The 20,383-nt window shown below is 37.4% G+C and overlaps 2 protein-coding genes across 4 annotated transcripts; both read right to left on the bottom strand.

The window, feature by feature from the left end:
* Positions 1–1,002: 1,002 nt before the first annotated feature.
* Positions 1,003–6,300, bottom strand: LOC113693842 (F-box/LRR-repeat protein 3). Of its 2 annotated transcripts, XM_027212580.2 has the most exons (9): positions 5,737–6,300; positions 4,911–5,637; positions 3,712–3,837; positions 3,299–3,403; positions 2,827–3,220; positions 2,604–2,733; positions 2,032–2,326; positions 1,659–1,910; positions 1,003–1,425 (listed from the first exon to the last, which is right to left on the bottom strand). In XM_027212580.2, exons 2-9 carry the CDS (start codon positions 5,553–5,555, stop codon positions 1,372–1,374), a joined length of 2,001 nt encoding a protein of 666 aa, XP_027068381.1. In that variant the 5' UTR covers positions 5,556–5,637; positions 5,737–6,300; the 3' UTR covers positions 1,003–1,371. The 2 variants fall into 2 exon arrangements, with proteins under 2 accessions (XP_027068381.1, XP_027068380.1); XM_027212579.2 differs by having other exon boundaries at positions 4,911–6,300.
* Positions 6,301–14,322: 8,022 nt separating this feature from the next.
* On the bottom strand, positions 14,323–19,705 carry LOC113694225 (solute carrier family 40 member 2-like). 2 transcript variants are annotated; one of them, XM_072051826.1, is made up of 10 exons: positions 19,606–19,705; positions 19,015–19,239; positions 18,396–18,546; positions 17,768–17,964; positions 17,015–17,494; positions 16,508–16,679; positions 16,241–16,378; positions 16,041–16,151; positions 15,294–15,430; positions 14,323–15,105 (listed from the first exon to the last, which is right to left on the bottom strand). In XM_072051826.1, exons 2-10 carry the CDS (start codon positions 19,101–19,103, stop codon positions 14,901–14,903), a joined length of 1,680 nt encoding a protein of 559 aa, XP_071907927.1. In that variant the 5' UTR covers positions 19,104–19,239; positions 19,606–19,705; the 3' UTR covers positions 14,323–14,900. The 2 variants fall into 2 exon arrangements, with proteins under 2 accessions (XP_071907927.1, XP_027068904.2); XM_027213103.2 differs by having other exon boundaries at positions 15,015–15,132; positions 19,015–19,697.
* Positions 19,706–20,383: the final 678 nt, after the last annotated feature.

Here is a 20,383-nt window from a genome sequence, read left to right as displayed (position 1 = left end):
CATTTTTTTGTATAAGCGAAATGTATACAAGAGTGATAGGCACCGTTTGGTGGGATTACGATGGTTTGTAAATAAACACTTTTAATAAAAGTTCTTTCAAGTCATTAGATGTTGGCCTCTTTAAATTACGAAAAATAGTTTCCAAACATCTTTAAAGTATTTTTAGTGGTTAAAAGCACTTTTTCGATAAACGTACCATAATCTCAAATGGAATCATAGTATATACAATGTTTGTGTATACAAGACAATTCGTATATATATATATATATATATATTTATTCAGGAAGTCATTTTCAAATTTTATTGTATGGTACTTCTAAGCCAATGGACATCATTGGACTTGTGATGAGGGCCGGGTGACGTTGAGTGATCTACATTTACGTACATATATTTATGCGTTTCGACCTTTTAGCTGACAGCCAAGCCCAATTAGCCCCGTGATGCGAGTTATAGTCTGGGTAAGTAAAAAGTCCTTTTGCCAACAGCCATTTAGGGTTAGTAAATGTCTTGCTAGGGGTGGGAGGTCAAGCCTTGCTTCTCACCTTATCACTTAAATTGTGGCTTTCTCCGACGAAAAAATGTTGTCAACTGCCTCTCTCCTTAAATTAGATTAGACTAGATTATACAAATGTCGTTGTGACAAAAATAAAAAAGAAATTTAAAAGGTCCTTAAAAAAAATTTTTTTTTATTCAACAATTTAACATGATCAAACAGAATCGTCAGGGCTCATGAGTGACTGAAGGGCTGGGCTGGGCTTTTCGCCTTTCAACCAACGACAATAGGAAGCGATGCGCGAAGATCACAAATTTCAGTGTTTATTATCCAATCATCCCATTTCCCTCAATCAGTTTCTTGGGTATGTTTGGGGCTTACCCAGTCAAAAGGGCCCACACAGACGTTTACTTCTTCCCAAATTTGCTTGCTTTCTTGCATCTAATCAGTTATTATCATCACCCTAATTCATGCATGCATGCATATCACCATCCAAGTGCCAAAGGACATGTACCAATGCCGTAAATGGTGCAGGCGTAGAAATTGGAACCATACACTCGAGAGAGGTAACAGTAACACACACTCCATTTTTAGAATCCCTCGCTGTTACAAATGAAATTAGCTTTCACGAACCTCAGGGATTGGAGTGAAATGTAAGCCTATGATACATTTCAGGTCTACAACTTCCAAGAGTTGCCAAATTTTGATAAGACAAAGCTTCCAAGAGTTGCGCTGTAAAAATCATGTGACGGAGCAAACATTTATGAATTGACTAGAGCAAACAAAAAAAAAAACAATACTCCTCCTCCTCCTCCTTGAAGCTGGAAGCAGATATGACTTCAGAAATGTGTAAATCTGAACCTCCACACTCAACTCACTCATTGTTCCGCAGTATTTAACTGAAATTTCCAACATCTCGAGTCCAACTCAGCCTGTAATGTGCAGAGGACAAATCTCAGTCCCAACCCTTGTATTATATGGTTCACGTGAAGACGATTTTTTGTACATATAGACGCACTAGGTTAATTATGCTGCCAAGCATTTCCGATAATGAAACGAAAAAAAAATTTCCATAATCCTCCCATAACAATAAACACGTTAGACAAAAATTGGAACGAACGATCAGGCAGACCTCGTTACGGGAAATAAATACTGATATATATACCTGAAACGCTTTATCTCTCCATTGAAAAACGCACCCGCGGGCTCCTAAAAGATCAAACAGAGGTTGCGGTAACTTAGATTTGAAGGACCCCAGGAGTTTCACTTTGGTTAGTCCTCCACAAACCAACAATGCAGCTGCCAGCCCACTAGGGGTCAAGCCCTTGAGGTGCAGTATGGTCATGCTCTGTAGACAACTGATACTAGCGAGGGATAAAAGCCCTACATCTGTGACTGAGGTGTATGACAAATTTATCTGTGCATGCATATATGAGCAACTAAGTAAGATATCTTCCCGTTTCTTCTGATGTATAAAGTCATATATATATATATATATATATATATATATATATATATATAAAGCATTTAGTATGCACCTGTCTAAGGTTTTGAGAAAATTGAGCAAGTGGAATCATTCCAGCATCATCAATATTGTGGCACTTCTTAATGTCAAGCTTGTTGAGCTGCTTGCATCCCACAGCAATGGCTGCTAAACCCAATGATGTGATAAGAGTACATCCTCGACTTTCAAGCGTGTTTAACTTTGAACATTTTGACAATGATATCAAGGAGTGATCTGTAATATCTCTGCAATAGGCTATATTTATCATTTCAAGCCCAGCACAGCCACGAGCAATTGCCAAAATGCCTGAATCAGAAATTCCAGCAGACCTGAAATGGATTATAGTCATAATTAAGCATAGAAAATAGTTGTAGGATTGACTAACTAAGCATTTGTTTGTCCTGCAGTGTACACAAGCAACCCCACAGAGTCATCAATTTACTCTCTCTCAGGAAAGGTCAAAGGCATTTCGATCTAAACGCACTTTTCCCTTTTAAATCCCCATCCATCAAGGTTGTGCATAGCACCTATGTCATAGATGAGTGGAAAGATGCATAAACCACTTACGGATTTCAAACAAGTTATAGATTCCAAATAGTTAGTTACCTATACAAGTCAAGCTCCTTAAGTTTCGAACAGCATCTGCCAATATGTATAAGCCCCTCATCTGTAATGTTCAAACAGATCCCCAACTTTAAGATGGAAAGTCTGGAACACCTTGAGATGGACCTAAGGCCTGCAAGTATGTGCATTAAGAATGTCCCTGAAGAACAGAATTTCAAAGCAAGCTTCTCAGCGGAATGTCAAGTAACCAAGGACAAGGCCTTACCTTCATCATTGATTTCATTATCTGTAAGGTCAAGCTCCTCAAGAAAATGGCATCGCTGTCCAATCAAAACAAAAGCTTCAGCTGAAACCAAACTGCAGGATTCCATCCTCAGGGATGTCAGTGAGGAGCACGAATTTGTAATGTGGGCAATGGTAATATCAGTTATCCTGTGGCAACAAGTGATGTCAAGCTTTCTCAAGTCCCTATGTTTCTTGAGAAGAGAGGAAAGGCCTTCATCTGTCACTCCTGGGCATTTACTCAAGCTCAGTTCCCTCAAAGAGACACGCCAGTTTCCAATAGCCTTTAGTCCAGAGCACGAAACCTGGCAACCATCTAGTTTAATGGATTGCAGCATTGAGAGCTTTTGCAAACTATCAGCAAGAGCAAGAGTGACCTGATTCATCACAAATTTCAGATATCAGCTAGTGAAACCACTAGTACTTGAAACAAGTGAAACTGATAAAGGACTTACAGGAGATCCATAAGCCAAGATAAGTTGCCGCAAACACCCAGAGCCACTGGTTAGAGACGACAAGCCCACATGACTAACATTCTCACAGCTTGACATGTTAAGTGTCTGTTCAAGGCAACAAGTTTTCCTGGTTAATAACCATTGTCTTACAGTTTTCTGAGATAGAAAAAAAGAACGGATTTCTGAGTTTCAAAATCTGATGTCCTTTAATATCATAACAAGCTGATTTGCCTCTACTAAGTACACAAACCATCTGCTTCCTATACCCCAAAGGGTATTCAATAGTAGAGCTGAAGCATCATTTTTTACCTAGTTCACATAGCTGCTTCTTCTGCCCCACCCCGTCCTCCAGAAGCAGATGAAGAATCAAAACAGAAAACAAGTAGATGCAACATTTCCAGGGAGCTATATACCTCGAGTGACTTGAACCCTTGCTTGAGTGCTGCAAGGCTGTCATCGTCAAACCCCAAGCAGCCTTCTAAAGCCAAATGTTCAAGATATTGCAGCTTTAAGATTGAAGGCAAGCACTTATTTGTTATCTGAAAGAAAAAAAATACTAAAAACATTAAACCGGAAAGAAAATATAGGAGAAGCTAATATGAAACGAGAATCAGCATACAGATCTCTTATGATATTCAAGCCTGTCAACGATATATGTTTGCAAAGATCAAAAAAGAAGGGACAAAGTTGAACAACCAATAGAAGGCATGCAATCTACATAGAACATTTGTTGAAGAGGAAACAGGAGAATGTAATAAGCGATTTGTTTCTTTTTTTCTTTTTTAAAAAATCCATGGCTGATTTATTTTAATCAAGAGGATGGCAGGGGCTCCGATTTTTATGCACTGATGCCATGTAAGACCCCGTTGGGCAACTGAATGCACAAATTATTATTTTAACACAGTACATTTCCAGTCAAATATGAGTCATGCCCTTCGATCCGTATAGAACTAAAATATATGCCTAACAATAATACTTTTCATACAGCAGCAATTTGCGCGTAACAAAATATACGGTCATGAAAAGGACAAGCAGTGCGGATTGCAGACAGTCAGGTACTGCAAAAACAACTTGACAATGATAGGGAAATGTTTTGGGACAAATATATGCTTGATTGCTGTAAGTTCCTGTTCTAGCTTTAAGTAGGAGGTGAACTACTAATACCTATAATAAACACACTTTAGAAAAAACTGAAAGTCTACCAATATAAATAGAAATAGTTGAAATCTCATATAAATGACTCTTCTACAAAACAAAGAAAGAAACATTTTGAATAGGCAGATGAATTATTCTCTCTCTGTTTCATTATGCTTAAAAAACTAGAGTAACTGAACATAGAGATGTCAAACTCGATCAAAAGTAGAAGTAATCGATTACAAATATAACAATTGAATAGCAAAACAAAAAGTAACACATAATTGTTTAGAGTCATGCTTGAAAACCCAGCTGGGTTGAAATTGAAACAATTATAGCAGCGATCAGGCACCTATTACGGGATAAACCCACTATAAAGGAGACAAGTCAGGCATCCAATGGAAACATAATAACAAGAATGCTGCAGTCAGACAAGAGAAAGAACAGATAAATATCTTAAGCAGAACAGTTTCATTACAGGCAAGTAGGAGAGATCCAGGCTACGAATCTCCTTACACTTGACGGCAATCAAATCAACCCCTAAATCACCAACACCCAAACACCACTTTAAGCAAAGCAACCTCAGCTTTCTACACCCCACTGCAACACATCCTATTCCAATATCAGTTATTGACCTGCACCTCACCAACCAAAGCTTCTCCAGATTCTTGGCCTCAGCTATCGCTGATGCAGCCCTGTCCTTTAGTTCTGTGGCGTTAGACAAATTGATCTCAACCAAATTCCCACAATTCATCACCAGATTGGACAACCCCACATGACTGTAAAACTTGGACCTCGAAAGATCGATTGACCTCAGCATTTCCTTGGAGGCAGTCGATATTACAGCCAGCGAGCTGTCTGTTATTCTGGGACAGAGAGACAGATCAAGATTGGTGACACAAGGGTATCGATTGAGAATCTTGGTTAAGTGCTCAGGCCTAAGGGGCTTCAGGGTTTTCCTGTGTCTTGACTCAATAGCGTAAAAGGATTTGCAAACAAGGGAAAACGATTTCCTGTCAAGAGGGTTATCATTCAGCCAATCAAGAACTAAAAAGACCATCTCTTCGGACAGAAGATCAAAGTGGTTGAAATTGGATTCAGAAGTCGATTTTTGTCTCTTCATTGCCGCAAGGATCGAAGCACAACACGAATTTCGGTGTCGGAGGGCTAAAGATTGGACCTTCGGCCTTCAGTATCAGGAGAAGCTGACGAAATATACGAGTTTAAGGATGATTTATGCTGAAAAAAGTGAAGGTTTGGAAAATGAAATTAAAAAAGAAAAAAGGGTGTTGAACAAGACTTACAGGTAAGGCTTGGGCAAGAGAATTGAGGTGGATATGGTGCAGATATAAATTAGCATTTCATTTTGAGCTTCGACATCAGGGGAGGAGAGAGAGACGTTGAAAGATTTTAGAAGCAACCGTTAAGTTATCAGAAAACACTAAACTGGCTGGGTTTTGAGCAGTCAAGTGTGAAGGAGAAAGAAAGAAGATTAACAAAATTACTCCATTATCCTATTCGGCGCTTCTTTCGTCTTTCTTCTTCCTTCTTCCTTCTTCCTTCTTAAAAGAATGATGACGATGAGGGTGATATCTACCTTTCCATAATGACAACAGCTGCCCTCTACTGTAGATTGTTGGCCTGTCTAGTTACCAACGCCATCGCTAAATGTACGGTACAACGCGCTCTACTAATGCCTTTTGGGGGGAGGAACAGTAGTACTGGTATAGTATTATTAGGGGTGGGGCAGCAGTGGACAAAAAGGGGGTAAAATGGGAAAGAGAATGCCGTACGGGGGGAAAGGACGGAAAGGATGTGCGGCAGTAAAGTCAAGAGACGGAGTTGAGGAGGGCAGGTCAAGACAGTGGGGGAATGCATTTTCTGAGAAAATGTGGGGGCGGGGCCGGGAGTGGGCGTAACTGAGGAAAGACCAATTCAATCGGTGGAGAAATATGTGAGGAAGGACATATTCGAGTGCGGACGGTACGAACACTTTGAACCACGTAATTCCCCCCTAAAAAAAAAAAAAAAAAAAAAGAATAGGTATATAATATAATAAATATTCGCGTATTCCTTTCCTGGGACTTTTATTCCCCTTTTAGTAATTGAGTCAAGACTGCGTTTGATAAAATTAAAACTCAAAATTTGAAGATATTAAATTATTTTAAGTTATTGAATTACTAAATATTAAATTTGATATATTTTGAGTGTATATAAGATTAAGTGATAAGTTAATAACTTATCATTTATTTTTTGGATCGAATTTTATTTAGAAAATTCAGTGTCATTTAATTAATAAATTTAAATATTCAAATTTTTATTATCAAACGCATTTAAACATATTAAAACCTGAATCTATTGAATTGAAGCACTAAATTACGTTATCAAAGAGAGGCTAAATCTAACTAATCAGGACCAATGGCAGTGGGTGTTGTGGCTAAGAATAGGTGTGCAAACGAGTCGAATTCGTCCTAATCGAATCGAGTTTCAACATAATTTTATAAAACGCGAACTGGAATTTGAACTCGACGAGTTCAAAATGTCGAATTCGAGTTTAAAAAATAAAAAAATAATTATTTTATTTTTTAAAATAAATAAAATAATTATTTTTTACAAATAATAAAATATTAGAGATATATATACTTTTACTATAAAATAAAATATATATATATAATCGAATTGAAATCGACTCGCAAAATAACACGATTTTAATATTTTTTAGTTTGAGTTTCATTTGATCAACTTGAATTCGAATTCGAACTCGACTCGCGAATTCGAACTCGACTCGCGAGCGACTCAATTCGTTTACAATCCTGATTAAAAAGAAGTAGCATATTTAATTCATAATATGGGCAGGGGGAAGTCGGAATTAAGGCAAAAAAAAAAAAAAAGGATATGATACGCAATGTATTGATGAGGTAAGGCGGAGGCCGTACTTATAAGTGGCGTCTTAATGGTACCTGACTTTCCCTGATATGAACGGCACAATGCACAAAAGGGCGAGTGATAGAGACGCACCATTTTTATCTTCTCTTCTTGTTGGTCGTTTTAAACGTACTCCACTAGTACTTGTCTGCTAGTAACCAAGTACTTAGTCGTATTTTATTCTTAGAGACGGAACAAAAGCGGGCAAAGAATCCAAAAAGAATGCAGTACGAAACGAAGCTGTGGTGTGCTTGGGTTGGGTTGGGTTGGGCTAGCCAGGCCCTTACTCATGCAGGCTACAACTGCCAGCGGATCCTGATTTAACGATCGAGATCAACCCAAGTTCGGATGAACGGATCTCCACCATCAAGTATGTGCAGCTGCAGAGAATTCGAATCTCCTTCCAATTCCCCGAGAATACCCAAAAGCTGCTCTCTCTTTTGTTTCTTGACTTCAGTCCGCCATCTCCCCCCTCTCTCTATCATCTGCGCCACATGCATCCAACCCCTTTTCTACCCTTTCCCCTCCATATATATAATTAATATTTTCAACCGTAATTGTTTTCGGCCTCGCACACTATAACACGTACTTACCTTTACTTTTATTTAGACGTGTAAACGAGTATAATTAAGTCGAACACTCTGATATTCAATCTTGTTCAGTTATTTTGTCAAATTTGAAATTGTGTTCATATTTAGCTCATTTATCGATCGAATCAAATTCTAACAAACTTTTATCAAGCCAAATTTGAATTAAGCTAGAGTAGTTTGAGTTCTTTATTTAATAATTTTAATTGTATACTAATCAAGTCAAATTTGAACTATTTGATAATCCAATTCAATATTTATTGGGTTTAGGTCTTAATATTTTTTAGACGCATATGATAACAAAAAATAGAACATATGAATTCATTAAATGGTACTAATATTCCTATACAAAACTTGCTCCAAAAAATAAATTGAAAGTTATTCACTTATCATTTAATATAATATACATTCAAATGTAACAGATTTAGTAAGCTAATAGATTCAAACTTCAGATTTCAGATTTTAATTTTTATACTTCAGTTTTATTAAATGCAACCCAAGTTTGAGAAATTGTCAAATGCAAAATTCTATTCAAGTATGGTTTGACTAACTGTAAACCAAGTTCAAACAAACTTTTATTCAATCAAACTCGATTCAAGCATCCAATAATTTGGGTCATCTTTTAATCATATTCCCACGCAAATAAGTTTCTAAGCTTTACCGTTTGCAGTAAATTCTCCAATTTGTGATACAAATTGCCCTAATTTATCCCACGCACGTAGTTGTACCTACTGGAGCATGTTGATAGTTTTAATCTTTTCTAATATCTGGCATACAAATAAGCAGGTTATCTTAAATTTATAAAGCATAAAGTTTTTGTAAAAAAAAAAAAAAACCCTCATTTCATCTATTCTTTATAACTAAACTGAATGAAAGTACCTAAATAGTAGAACTGATTCTACACTAAAAAAATACGATGAATCGTAAACTTTAGAATGTAAACAAATTAATTTGTTGGTCACTTTAGTCTAATATATATTTTTATATAACGGGAGACTTGAAACTTTAAAAGTGATAGGAAAAAGAAGAAGACGTGACAGTCGAATCAAGAAATACAAATTTACCAGAATAATATCCCTGACAGCTATGTTGAGTCTCGCGACAGTCTAACAAAATAATTTCACTTAAAAAAAACAATTGCCTGAATCAAACGCTAGGAAAGTGAAGAAAGGTCAGGACTTTGTCGAGTTAGCATGGCTTAGGTGTGTTAAGGACACGTGGTTGATTACAGAAGGGGCGGAAGAGGTGGATGTTCCGTACAACTTACGCCGCCGCGTTTGGTGTTTGGGAGTAGGAAGGCGGCCGGACTTTATTCCTTTGTGTTCGGCGTATCGGCTTGACTTGTTTTGGATGTGCCCCTTACAGCGAGAGATTATTCATTATTCTGGCGACCCGGCGAGGATCCGCTTGCAAATACCCCAAATTCATCCACCGACCTGGATCCTGGAATTCTTCATTTTCATTTGATGGATCATTTTTGCCACTAACCGGTGATTTTTAGCATCTCCTTTATTCGCTGACAGTCGTCACCGGCGGCTCTCTGCTGGCATTGCTGCACGCGCGCACACGCATTCTCTCTCTCTCTCTCTTGTTTATTTTTTGAATTTTGGATGATACTTGAAATTAAGAAAAACAAACCTTCTGATAGTAGCATTAGAAAAAACGTGAAACCTTTCATTTACATCTCTTTCACCCACACTTCATGAACGTTTTTCTTTCTAACGAAGATCCTTCTCAGGTAGAAAGCACATGTTGATCCTTTGTTGAATATTACTGATTAAGGGAGGCGGATGAAATTGAGACATCAAAATGTACATGCTCCACGGAAAGAAGTGACTCTTAATGAGGGAGGTATATTGGGTGATACATATATATAAGTTTGTTTCAGAGTTTAATTCGTAGGTAAAGTTTGACTCGCGATTAATATTATGCAAACAGTGAATCACTCGTCTAACTCCACTGCCGTGCGTTCTAAAGATGGGAGACATTACATAACACCAGTTAAGAGCGGGGCAGAAGCAGCCCGGCTTACTTATTATCTGAATAGCGGTTGCTTTTGTTATAATAAATACTAGGGGGGAGTGTTCACGCATCGCACGAGTGTTTTGTGCCTATAATTAGAGAGATAATTTGAGAAGAAATAGTTAAAGAAGCTGGGGTTTGATATTTTATGTAAAACGTGTTTGCTGTACAAATGTTAAATGGCATATCCAGGGCATGGTGCGGAGGAGCAACCGGTACCGGCGATGGTGTCATAGAAGTAAGCGCTCTTGTCGAAAGGAGTAAGGACTCAATGCCCAAAGTCAACTGTTGGTGGTTCAGGAAATTAATTAGATTCATCCTACATAAAGTAAAAAGCGCCAATACAAAAGTATGTAAACTATAAAAATAAGTCAAGGTGAATAAGCTTACCTTTATAATCAATTAGCAAGTGACTATAGTTACCTAAAGGCAAAGAGGAACTCATCAAGGCTAACAGGAATGGCTAACCCCAACCATGGTAGAACCTTCCTTTTTCAGTTGAGGACTAATTGCTTAGCCAGCGTAGGAAGAAAGGCAGGTGGCCGTATTCCCATTAAAGGGATATTCCCTGTTGGCTACTAATTTAGCAAGAAGGTTCACTATGTCACTAAAAGAAAATGAAAGAGTTTGTTGTAGGAATTTCTGACCTCTCAACAATAAATTAGTCGCTTAGTTTTCTAAGAAAGCAAATAGCTAGCACATCTCTTCCCTCGTCAAGCAAACCATTCACTTTCTCTAACAAAACGAGCGAGGAAAATGCTTGAAAGCCAAAAACTCTATAAGATCCCAGTCGTTCTCCTGCCCTGTCTTACATCGATGGATTTCTGTCCTGCTACTGGCTATTCCCAAGAGGAAAGAGGAAGTGAATCTCTTATTTCATATAGCAGAAAACACACCATGACCGGATTAATGTAGTAAGCTAGAGTACCCTAGAAAGCTAACCTTGTTCCAAATACCTCCTGGGAAGTTTTTTCTTAAAGTTGCTCCGAACCTATCATTATAAGCAAACCAGTTAAATTTCAGAGGACACCGTTTCTGTGCAAAAATCTTTATCTTGCAGCTAAACTACACAACCAAAGTTTCAAATTTTAGGATCTGACCACACATTGATGCTACAAACCACAATAACCACCCACATAAACAACAAAATTGAGGAACAAATCTAATCTCAAGCTAAACCACCACGAATAGCTGCGGCTGAAAACCACTTCGAGATGTTTAGTATAAAGGCTGCAAAAAATATCCAAATTCCAGAAGCCGAAAGTGGAGAAACTGAAGAAGATGAAAGGGGAAGCATTGAAACAACCATAATGATGCTCAGCCGTTTATTCATTCAATACCCATGTTTTTGGCTATTTAATTGAGATGTAAATGGGAAAAGGAATGGGTTGTTTTAGACGTGAGCTCATATGAGTTGGGAAACAATCAGACAAGTTGTTTCAAACAAAGAAATAACCTCAAACGAGTAGTTATAGCAACATGTCTTTGTTTTAATTGCACAACAAAAGTCAGTTAAATTAAATAAATCTATAATACCATTCCAGTAATTACACCAACATATAAGCATATATGAGTTGTATACGGTGCAAAAATGGTTGCAAAATAATTTTACCTTTCAGAAATATCCATATGCCTATAAAAATCAAAACTTTTAATGTACCAAAATAAGGACATTTTGGTAAACATACCCAAATACATGCTCCCCTCAGTTGTACCAAAAGTTTTAAGAAAATCACACAACATCCCACATTCCCAAAAAACCCCTATCATGCGGTTGAAATTCAACCCCCTCTTTGATCAAAACTCAATCTTATATAATATAAGGAAATTAAGGGCTAGCATACTCAGGAGGTTGCAGCCAGGAAAGCTTTTTTTTTTTTTTTTTTCCTTTTTGAAGGAAAGGTTGCAAGAAAACTGGAGTATCTTCATCAAAGATAAGATGGGTGAGGGGTTATCCTCAATTTTCATTAAATGATTGTAGTCATTGCTGTAAATTATATTCAAAACGAAATATTTTTTTTTTTTTAAAAAGAAGAGATATTGGAATATTTAACAGTCATAATGTATTGGCTCGTACATCCCCAATGATTTTGGTTACCACTGGTCAAAGTGCACTATCGCCAGCCTCTAATTCCTTAGGGATAATTTCTCATACCACCCCTGAAACTTTTAATAATTGCAAGAAGCTCCTCTCATGTATTAAAAATATACTTATCTCCCATATTTTTAATGTTTAAGTAACACTATAGGCCCAAAAGATTATTCTTTTTCTCAAAAAATTATAAAATGCTCTTGGGTTATAAAATGTTTAAGTAACATTATAGGCCCAAAAGATTAGGCTTTTTCTCAAAAAATTCTAAATTGCTCTTAGGTTATAATTCACAACAAAAATAATGAAGACAAAAAATGGTTCACTCTCTCTATTTCATTCATTCATGCTTGTGACTGTTAGTACTTACCCATCAATATTATTTAAAAGACTTTCAGTGCAAACTATTGAACCAAGTAAAAACGTTGCATCAAATACATAAAATCTTACCTATAATGTCATATCAAACTCAAGTTTTGCTTAATACACAACAACATTGTATTCACCAATATTCCTAAACTTCAATTCCACACTATCACCTTTCTAATATAAAATAGTTTAAATCATCACTACCAATCACCAACACCTAATATATTTTGTCAGTACAAAGTTTAAAATCATTCAAATTCTGCCTCTGCAGGAATACCATCACCAATAATTCAAATAAAAAATAAAAATACAATACAAAACAATTATAAATATATTAGAAAGACTGTTTGCATAATAATCATAATAGTATAATTTTTATTTAGTCCATCTTCCACTTCTACCATTAATTTTTGATTTTATCATTGTCATTATCTCTATCGCTATATTCATTTTCATTTAGATTGATAATGAAATATTCACTCAACTTGTTGTTTGACAGATTCAATATGCTAATACCTATCAAAAATTAAAAAGAAAAAAAAAGTTCAAATAAGCTATTTAATAGTAATAAAAGAGATAGAGTTGAGAAATAGACACCAAGATGGACAAGCAGTGATGGTTGATATGCAAGGTGGTTTTGTTAGTAATAGCAATACATATTTGATTGATGGAAATAGATTAATGACTTTGGAATAAAAGAAGATATAGGAGAAAGAGAATAGAGAGTTAAATAGAAAAAACTTTAATTTGAGTTATTGCTTGATAATAAATAAGAGAGACTAATTTTCTATAGAATTTTTTAATGAGCTGACAATTAAATGAAGGGCAATGTTATATTTTTATTACATTAAGGGAGGTCTTTGTAATTATGTAAACCTTAGGGGAGTCGAGTGAGAGTATGAGAAACCTCAAGGGAGGTTTTTGAAATTATTCCAATTCTTTATGCTGGAGTCAACGGTCAACGCCTGAACACCCAACGGCCTGACATCAAATAGTACCACCTCGAATACTATTTGCCGTACAAACAATTTTTTTTGGGCGGTACCAACTGGTACAGTAATGTCAGTTGGACCGGTCCGGTTATCGTTGTCTTAAGGGGACCTCAAAGATGACATCAACTCCCGGCTAGCTGCTTTCACTCCCGGATATTGACTTCACGGGCAGAGGGGCAACGAATTAGAGGGTACAAAAGAAGAAATCAGGGCATCTTTAGGTTGAGAAAATTGCTGAAAAAAAAATCCCATATTATTGACCAGTTTGCTTTTTTATTTTTTTAATTGACTACTCTACTTGTTTTTCTTTTTATTTTGATTTTTTTTTTGTTCTGATAGGAGAGTATTGAGATTTAAAAAGCGAAAAGGGAATATGGATATATTAAACCTAAAACCTCTAAATTTTGGAGTCTTAACTTTAGTTATTAGACCAAGTTTTCTCGGCAAAATATTTCAATATAGAAAAAGATTTGAGAGAGAAGTTAAATCCAAAAATTAGAGATTCTAAATTCAAATTTCTTGAATTCACTTCTTCTACTCATTTCTTAAATTTTATCCCTCCCCTACCGAAAAAAATAAATAAAAAAAAAAGTTAAATCCACAACAATCCACTCTAGATGTACACCTATGCAAGTATGTTATTAATATTAATGCACAAGTGGTGGATGCATCGCAAGGAGGCTATGGATACTATAGCCCCCTCTAGACACAAACACTAGATTAGATGGTTCTGCGTCTCCTGTTTTCGTTTTAGTTCTCTTCTTGCTACTACGACCATACTACTCACACTATACCAGAGAAAAAGAGTAGATTAGAGTTTGGGGCCAGGATCTGACGTCTTTAAAACCTCTGGTCACATCGAACTCCGGCAACAAACGGTTAAAAAAAAAATTCAATAGAAGAGAGTTGTCGAGACTTGTTTGGAGTTTTGACTGTCAGGCATAACTCATCACTGATTCGGATCACAACATATTAATGTATACACGGCTTCCACAAACTAACGAGGCGATTACAGTGCCAACTTATCGAGTCCACGTCTGTGCAGTGACCCGATCAACTTCACAAATCAGGCTAACAATTACTGGTATTAACAAGGACCTTCAAAGCTAGCTGCAAATCCTAATCTTCCAGACCTTGTTCAAGGATTTTCCCCTTGACATTACACTCTGCCTTAGCGTAAGATGACCGCTTCCTCGAGGCAAATCAAGTAGTTATGTCAAACATGGAAGTCGAGATCTGGCAAGTACGTACTCCTTTGACTGGTCACCAAACTTAACTTTCCAGTATCTTTGAGCAACGCATATGATCATCATTGGGGTAAAAAGCGTGCAACATATGGAATGCTACTTAGTTACGTATGAATCCAGAAGAACCTTTCACCATACCAGGTCTGCATTTCGGTTTGGCCACCTAAAATTCATTTTCTATATCTGCCGAATTGTTTACTTACTGGTGAACTTTTTGACTCTCTATCATTTGTTAGACTATCCATGTACGTAGGAAAATGCCTTTCGCAGGTTTCTAGTTGAAATGTCCTTGATGTTAATTGCATTCGTTTTCAACCGTCGTCTTTGTTGTCTTGCAACATTATTGAAATCGTCCAATGGCAACACATCACCTGGGTCAAGATTATGTTTTCTTCCTGGCTTCCCTTCGTCTCTCTCTTGGGGTGTGTATGCATGCCGTTTTCTGGTGGTGGTGGTGGAGTACTATTATCTTGATGCAGATGGAAAAAAGTTTGTACTTTAAATTCTTCAGGAATCGACACTAATGCCAGCTTATTTAAAAACCCAAGCCGGAAATTGACAGCAGAAAGCAGTGCCATAATAAACAAATCTACGTATCAAGTTTCGAAGTAAAGCAAAAAATAAGTTGACCTGAAAACAATTCTGACAAGTGGATACAGCTTCTCGAAATGAAAGAGATGCTTTCTTACGCGATAAATGTGTATACTGTACAGTACTGCAGCCAGTGTCACCACGAGCAAAGATAAGATTATCAACTTCCAGAAGTCCTAATCAACAAGGCAGCAGATCGTATTAAAGAGTTGGAAAATGTAAATCCTCAAGACTACTGTGGTGAAAAGAACCACGAAAGATGTTCCTCAGCTGTTGATCTTCAAAGTTCGTTAATTTTCGTATAACTTGGTGATTTTATCATCGGCCAAAGAGGGGAAAATTAACCAGAGCAGAACTTTTCAATTTTCCCAAATCAACAGAACTAACAAATACCTTGAGATTGAGATTTCGGGAGGACCCAAAAAAAATGTTTAGCATGAAATATTTGTTTTTCCTGTCCCTTCCTCTCTGATTAGTGTTTATGCCAGTTGTGTGAGCGTGCGCTAAAATTAAGCCCATAGAGACAAACATGCGGAGGCTCATACAAGATCACAAATAAAGGTGAATATTTTCAAGCGTTTGTGTTGCTGGATGAGGACATCTTCCGTACGTTATGTTTCCCATCCTTTCTCTAAATGGAAGATCAATTTCCACACGTCAAAGTCTAGGCAATTATGAGGTGGATAATTTGCAAGAAGGACCAAGTATAATGACAACTCAATAGAGCTGGCAAATAGATTCACATTCCATGCAAAGGTTCACCGAAAAAACAAAGTGAGAGATTACCCGGGGATTAGATATTATTATGCCCATGACATAAGTGGTCAAGTCCAACACAGACTGTAGAGAGTTTTGAACACCTCCAACAACACAACGATCAGATTCCGGAACTTGATCCTATCCACATACATTGCCAAAAAAAAAAAAAAAATTACCACATATTCTACTGAAAGACAAGCAGGTTAGCAATATTCATTAGGACTCACCTGCATTTGCTGAATGACTGCTAAATCAAACATCCAAAGTCCAAGACGTGACAGAGCCACTCCACCCATAAGCAAATATGCTGCTCCAAGTTTATTCGGGACCCAAATTGAAGCTACACATACCACTAGGCAAGTCCACTGTATAAATAAAGCATCCAATGCCATAAATTAGTGAGTGGAATCAGCAAGTTACTCACCACAAAACAAGGCTTATAAAAGCAATAAAGTTTCCCTGTAAGCTCCAAGAACTATGAATGAACTGACTACCTGAGACCAAATTGACCAGAGACCTGTACGAAGTGTTGAAAGCTGTGATTCTAAAACAGGGTACAAAAAAGTTGCAAGAATCCCTATCGTAGCGCTTATTCCTCGTGCAATCCCAATTGTATAGGCTGGTATGCCTTGCCATTCCAAAGCAGCAGTCATTAGAGTTCCGAAGCTGAAATGCCAAGCAACAATGGATTATGTCCTGAAGACACATTGGCATTTAAACCCAGAAGCATGAAATATTCCATCCTCAAACTTCCTACTATTGCTCTCATGATCCTAAAGATTACAAAATGAGGCATTCCCTCTTCTTATTGAGACATCCTTCAGTAATTTTAAGTCAAGAAACAAGACATCTTTAGTGAACAAAAAAATTGGATATGAGAGGTCATTATTTAAATATATTTATCAGCTTAATTGGCAGGGTGGAGAGAGAGAGATGAATAAAACATATAAATTCATGCAGACAACTATAATTTGTAAAGGCCGATATCTTAAGGAATTTACCTAAGGACGGTACAGTAGATTAAAGCAAGCGCAATTCCTGGCAGAACCACATCTTGCTCTAGATAAACTTTCCATGCACTGAAGTAAGAGATTCTTGAAACTCGTTCGATTACTTTTCTCATCCAGCCGTGGCCGAGAGGCTCCAAATCATTATCACCTAAGCAGTGAGAGTTTCTACTTTCATCAGTCAAGGAGCTTCTTTCCGAATCAGTTGGCAGAGATCTATAAACCCTCTTTTGACTGCTTTCACTTAAAGCAGGAATTCCATTGTATACAGACATTAGAAGCCAATACTGCAAGCAAACGGACAATATATTCCAGATAGCTAGAGTTAAAGCTGAAGCAGTTAGAGAGACAAAGCTGATAATGAAACCAGAGACTACAGGAGCAAATAACTTGCAAACTAAATCAATCCTTCGAATGGTTGCATTCATCTTAGTCAGGACACCTGGATGTTGACCTTCTGATATCACAACCACCCTGCAGAAAAATGTGAATATCATATCTTTTTCTTTTATATGTCTAAATTAATTACTACGACTTTCAAGGAACGTGCTATCCTTTGGTCGAACTGGTCAGCAAGATGAGGTATACATCAAAACCAAGTTCATCATTTGATTCTCATGAGATGATATGCTAATTTTAGCAACAGAATGTACAAAAGAGTAATGCAAGATACTACAGCAGTGCATCCATACTTTACATTCACTGTCTTGGGAAGAAATAAGTTCATCAAAGACCTAACGCACTCACCATTCTCTTTCAACCAGAATGGTCCCAGCAAGAGTGGAGAGCACACCAACAGCTCCAGAAATATTGATTAACAGGATAAACGACAAAAATACTATGAAATTTTCTGACTTCACATCCTCATACAGCAGAAGTGCAACCACAGTGCCTCCAGCAATCATAAAGGAGAAATTTTGGCTTAATAACCAAAGTCGAAGAACCTACAAGTTAAAAAACAGAAGAATAATAAGTATCATTTCCCTAGGACAAGAAGTAAAAAAGCATTAGCTGTTTTTTCCCTAAAAATGCCGTTATTCGATAAGCGCATGACGTGGATAATAGATAGAAATCACAAGTCTACATGATAGAGATTCTGCAAGGTAAATTCCGTTCCAAAACATGGCTTCATTCTTTGGTTGGACATGCAGCAAATAATTTTTTACAATAGTCATCTTGTTCACTCGGAATGTGTATGGTTCAAAGCTAAAGGTTTTCCTTGTCAAATACTAGACTTGATCCAAAATCTTTGCAATTAAAATTTTTTTTTTGAAGTCTCTTAATTCCTTTGCTTCATTTTGACATGCAAATACTACAATGAGGATGACATCATCAACCATCAAGAAGGCATCTCAAGATAGAGACTGAAACGAACCTTGATGTACGTGAACTTATCAACCAACCGTCCAACAACAGGACCAAATAATGCCGTGGAGGCAGATTCCACCACACCATAAGCAGCAGCAAGGGCCAGCGAATCCGGCCAGACATTAATCATGTACAGACCAACAGAGAATTCCCACATTCTGCAACCAAAATATACCCTCATGAAAAGCTGACTTTAGTGCAAGAATTTCAATAGGTTGGCAAATTGAGTCAGAATTATCGCAAGAAGTGCAGTAGAAAAAGGACTACATCTAAAATATCCAGATTAAGACTGGAAAGAAAGACTTGAAGAAACAAGAAAATCACAAGAGTAGCGCGAATTCTCAAAATGACGTATTTGAGAAATGCTAAACGTAAATCCAAGAGAATGTCGCATATCCTTTGTGAAAATCGTTTTATTTATATATTTATTCTAGTTAATCGGTAAAAAAAAAGTGTCCAAAGAGTAGAGATAACAGGTTTCGGTAAGACGAGACGAGAAAACCAACAACTCATACAACAACACACAAGACATGACACGCCGCTTCTTCTGACTGAAACTTGACGAAACAAAACCCTGATAGACAAGGCTTCGCTAATGATGAAACGAGAATGAGGGGACATGTTACCTGGCACCCCATCTGGCTAGGAAGTGACCAACGTAGAGATAATTGAGGAGAGACGGGGGAAAGGAAAGAGGCTGCCGCTGTTTCAACATCTCGATACGATAGTTCTGCCGCTGCCGCTGTTTCTATTTAGTATTGCTCGATGGAGATATATAGAGTCCCAGAACTGGGTTTTGCTTCTGACTTTTGTGTTTTGAATCTCTGGTCAAAGAGAAGGAGCCAGGCACCCTGAGACATCGGAACCAGCTGAGCTGAGGTCGCCTACTTACAGTTGGGAGTATTTAATTAGCTGAGTGTTTACGTGGTGGAGAATCCATGCGAGTAGTTTTTGTGCTCTGTTGTGTTGAGTGCTAATAACAATTTTGGGATTAAGATCCTCTCAAATGAATTTCCCTCCATTCATCTATCCATTTTTTCATATTCAAACGATAATCATGTGGGGTTAAGTTCCCACATCGCTTGGGGGGGTTTGGGGGGTTTAGTAGTTAAGTGCTGCGGAGCACTTCAAAAGTTGCCGGCTTTTGAAGTGTCTTCGCAGAGTTCATTTATCGAAAAACTCAATCAAAAACAATTGAGTTATGAAAGGGAAAAAACCTGATACGGGGAGTCTGGGGGTCTTTACTTCTTAGCAGCGGAGCGCCCTGTGGGGTTAAGTTCCCACATCGCTTGGGGGGGTTTGGGGGGTTTAGTAGTTAAGTGCTGCGGAGCACTTCAAAAGTTGCCGGCTTTTGAAGTGTCTTCGCAGAGTTCATTTATCGAAAAACTCAATAAAAAACAATTGAGTTATGAAAGGGAACGGATGGTTATATAGTGGAGATGGTACGGATGTCTCCAGGAAGAGTAAAACAACGGGTTGGAAAGATGTGGTGTACAATGAGCCACCGCAGCAGCATTAATGGGGAGGGCCAGCATCTGCTGTGTCCTGCATCACAACAGTATCGGTTTCAAATTGGTTTGAAAGTGAATGCTTAATGGTGGGTCGAGGTGGCAACAGGTAATTAAAATAATTCAAATGAATCAGCACCAAGGATTGTTTTGCAAAGTAAAAGTACAAATACCCCTGGACTCGAATAAATTGCTTTGGAGGACAATGGGTAGGGACATTTGTGCAAGGTTTACGTTTAGCGGGAAATAAAAAGTGCACAATAGCGGGCCATGTTTGTTTGTTAGTAACTCATTTAAAAACTGAATGCATCCTCCGGACTCCAATCTCGCATAGGCCTTAAACCGCTGCGTAGCTAGACCCTTGTCAAATTGGCAAGTATCATTCAGTTTTGAATCTACCTCGAGCTTAAAACATTATAAAATAATTTTTTATTTTTTAAACAACATAAACAAAATAATAATTTTTAAATAATTATTAAAATATTAC

This window comes from Coffea arabica, chromosome 6c (genome assembly GCF_036785885.1).
Source record: "Coffea arabica cultivar ET-39 chromosome 6c, Coffea Arabica ET-39 HiFi, whole genome shotgun sequence".
Lineage (NCBI taxonomy): Eukaryota > Viridiplantae > Streptophyta > Magnoliopsida > Gentianales > Rubiaceae > Coffea > Coffea arabica.
The sequence above is the reverse complement of the archived record's forward strand: the minus strand, read 5'-3'. Positions and strand labels throughout refer to the sequence as shown.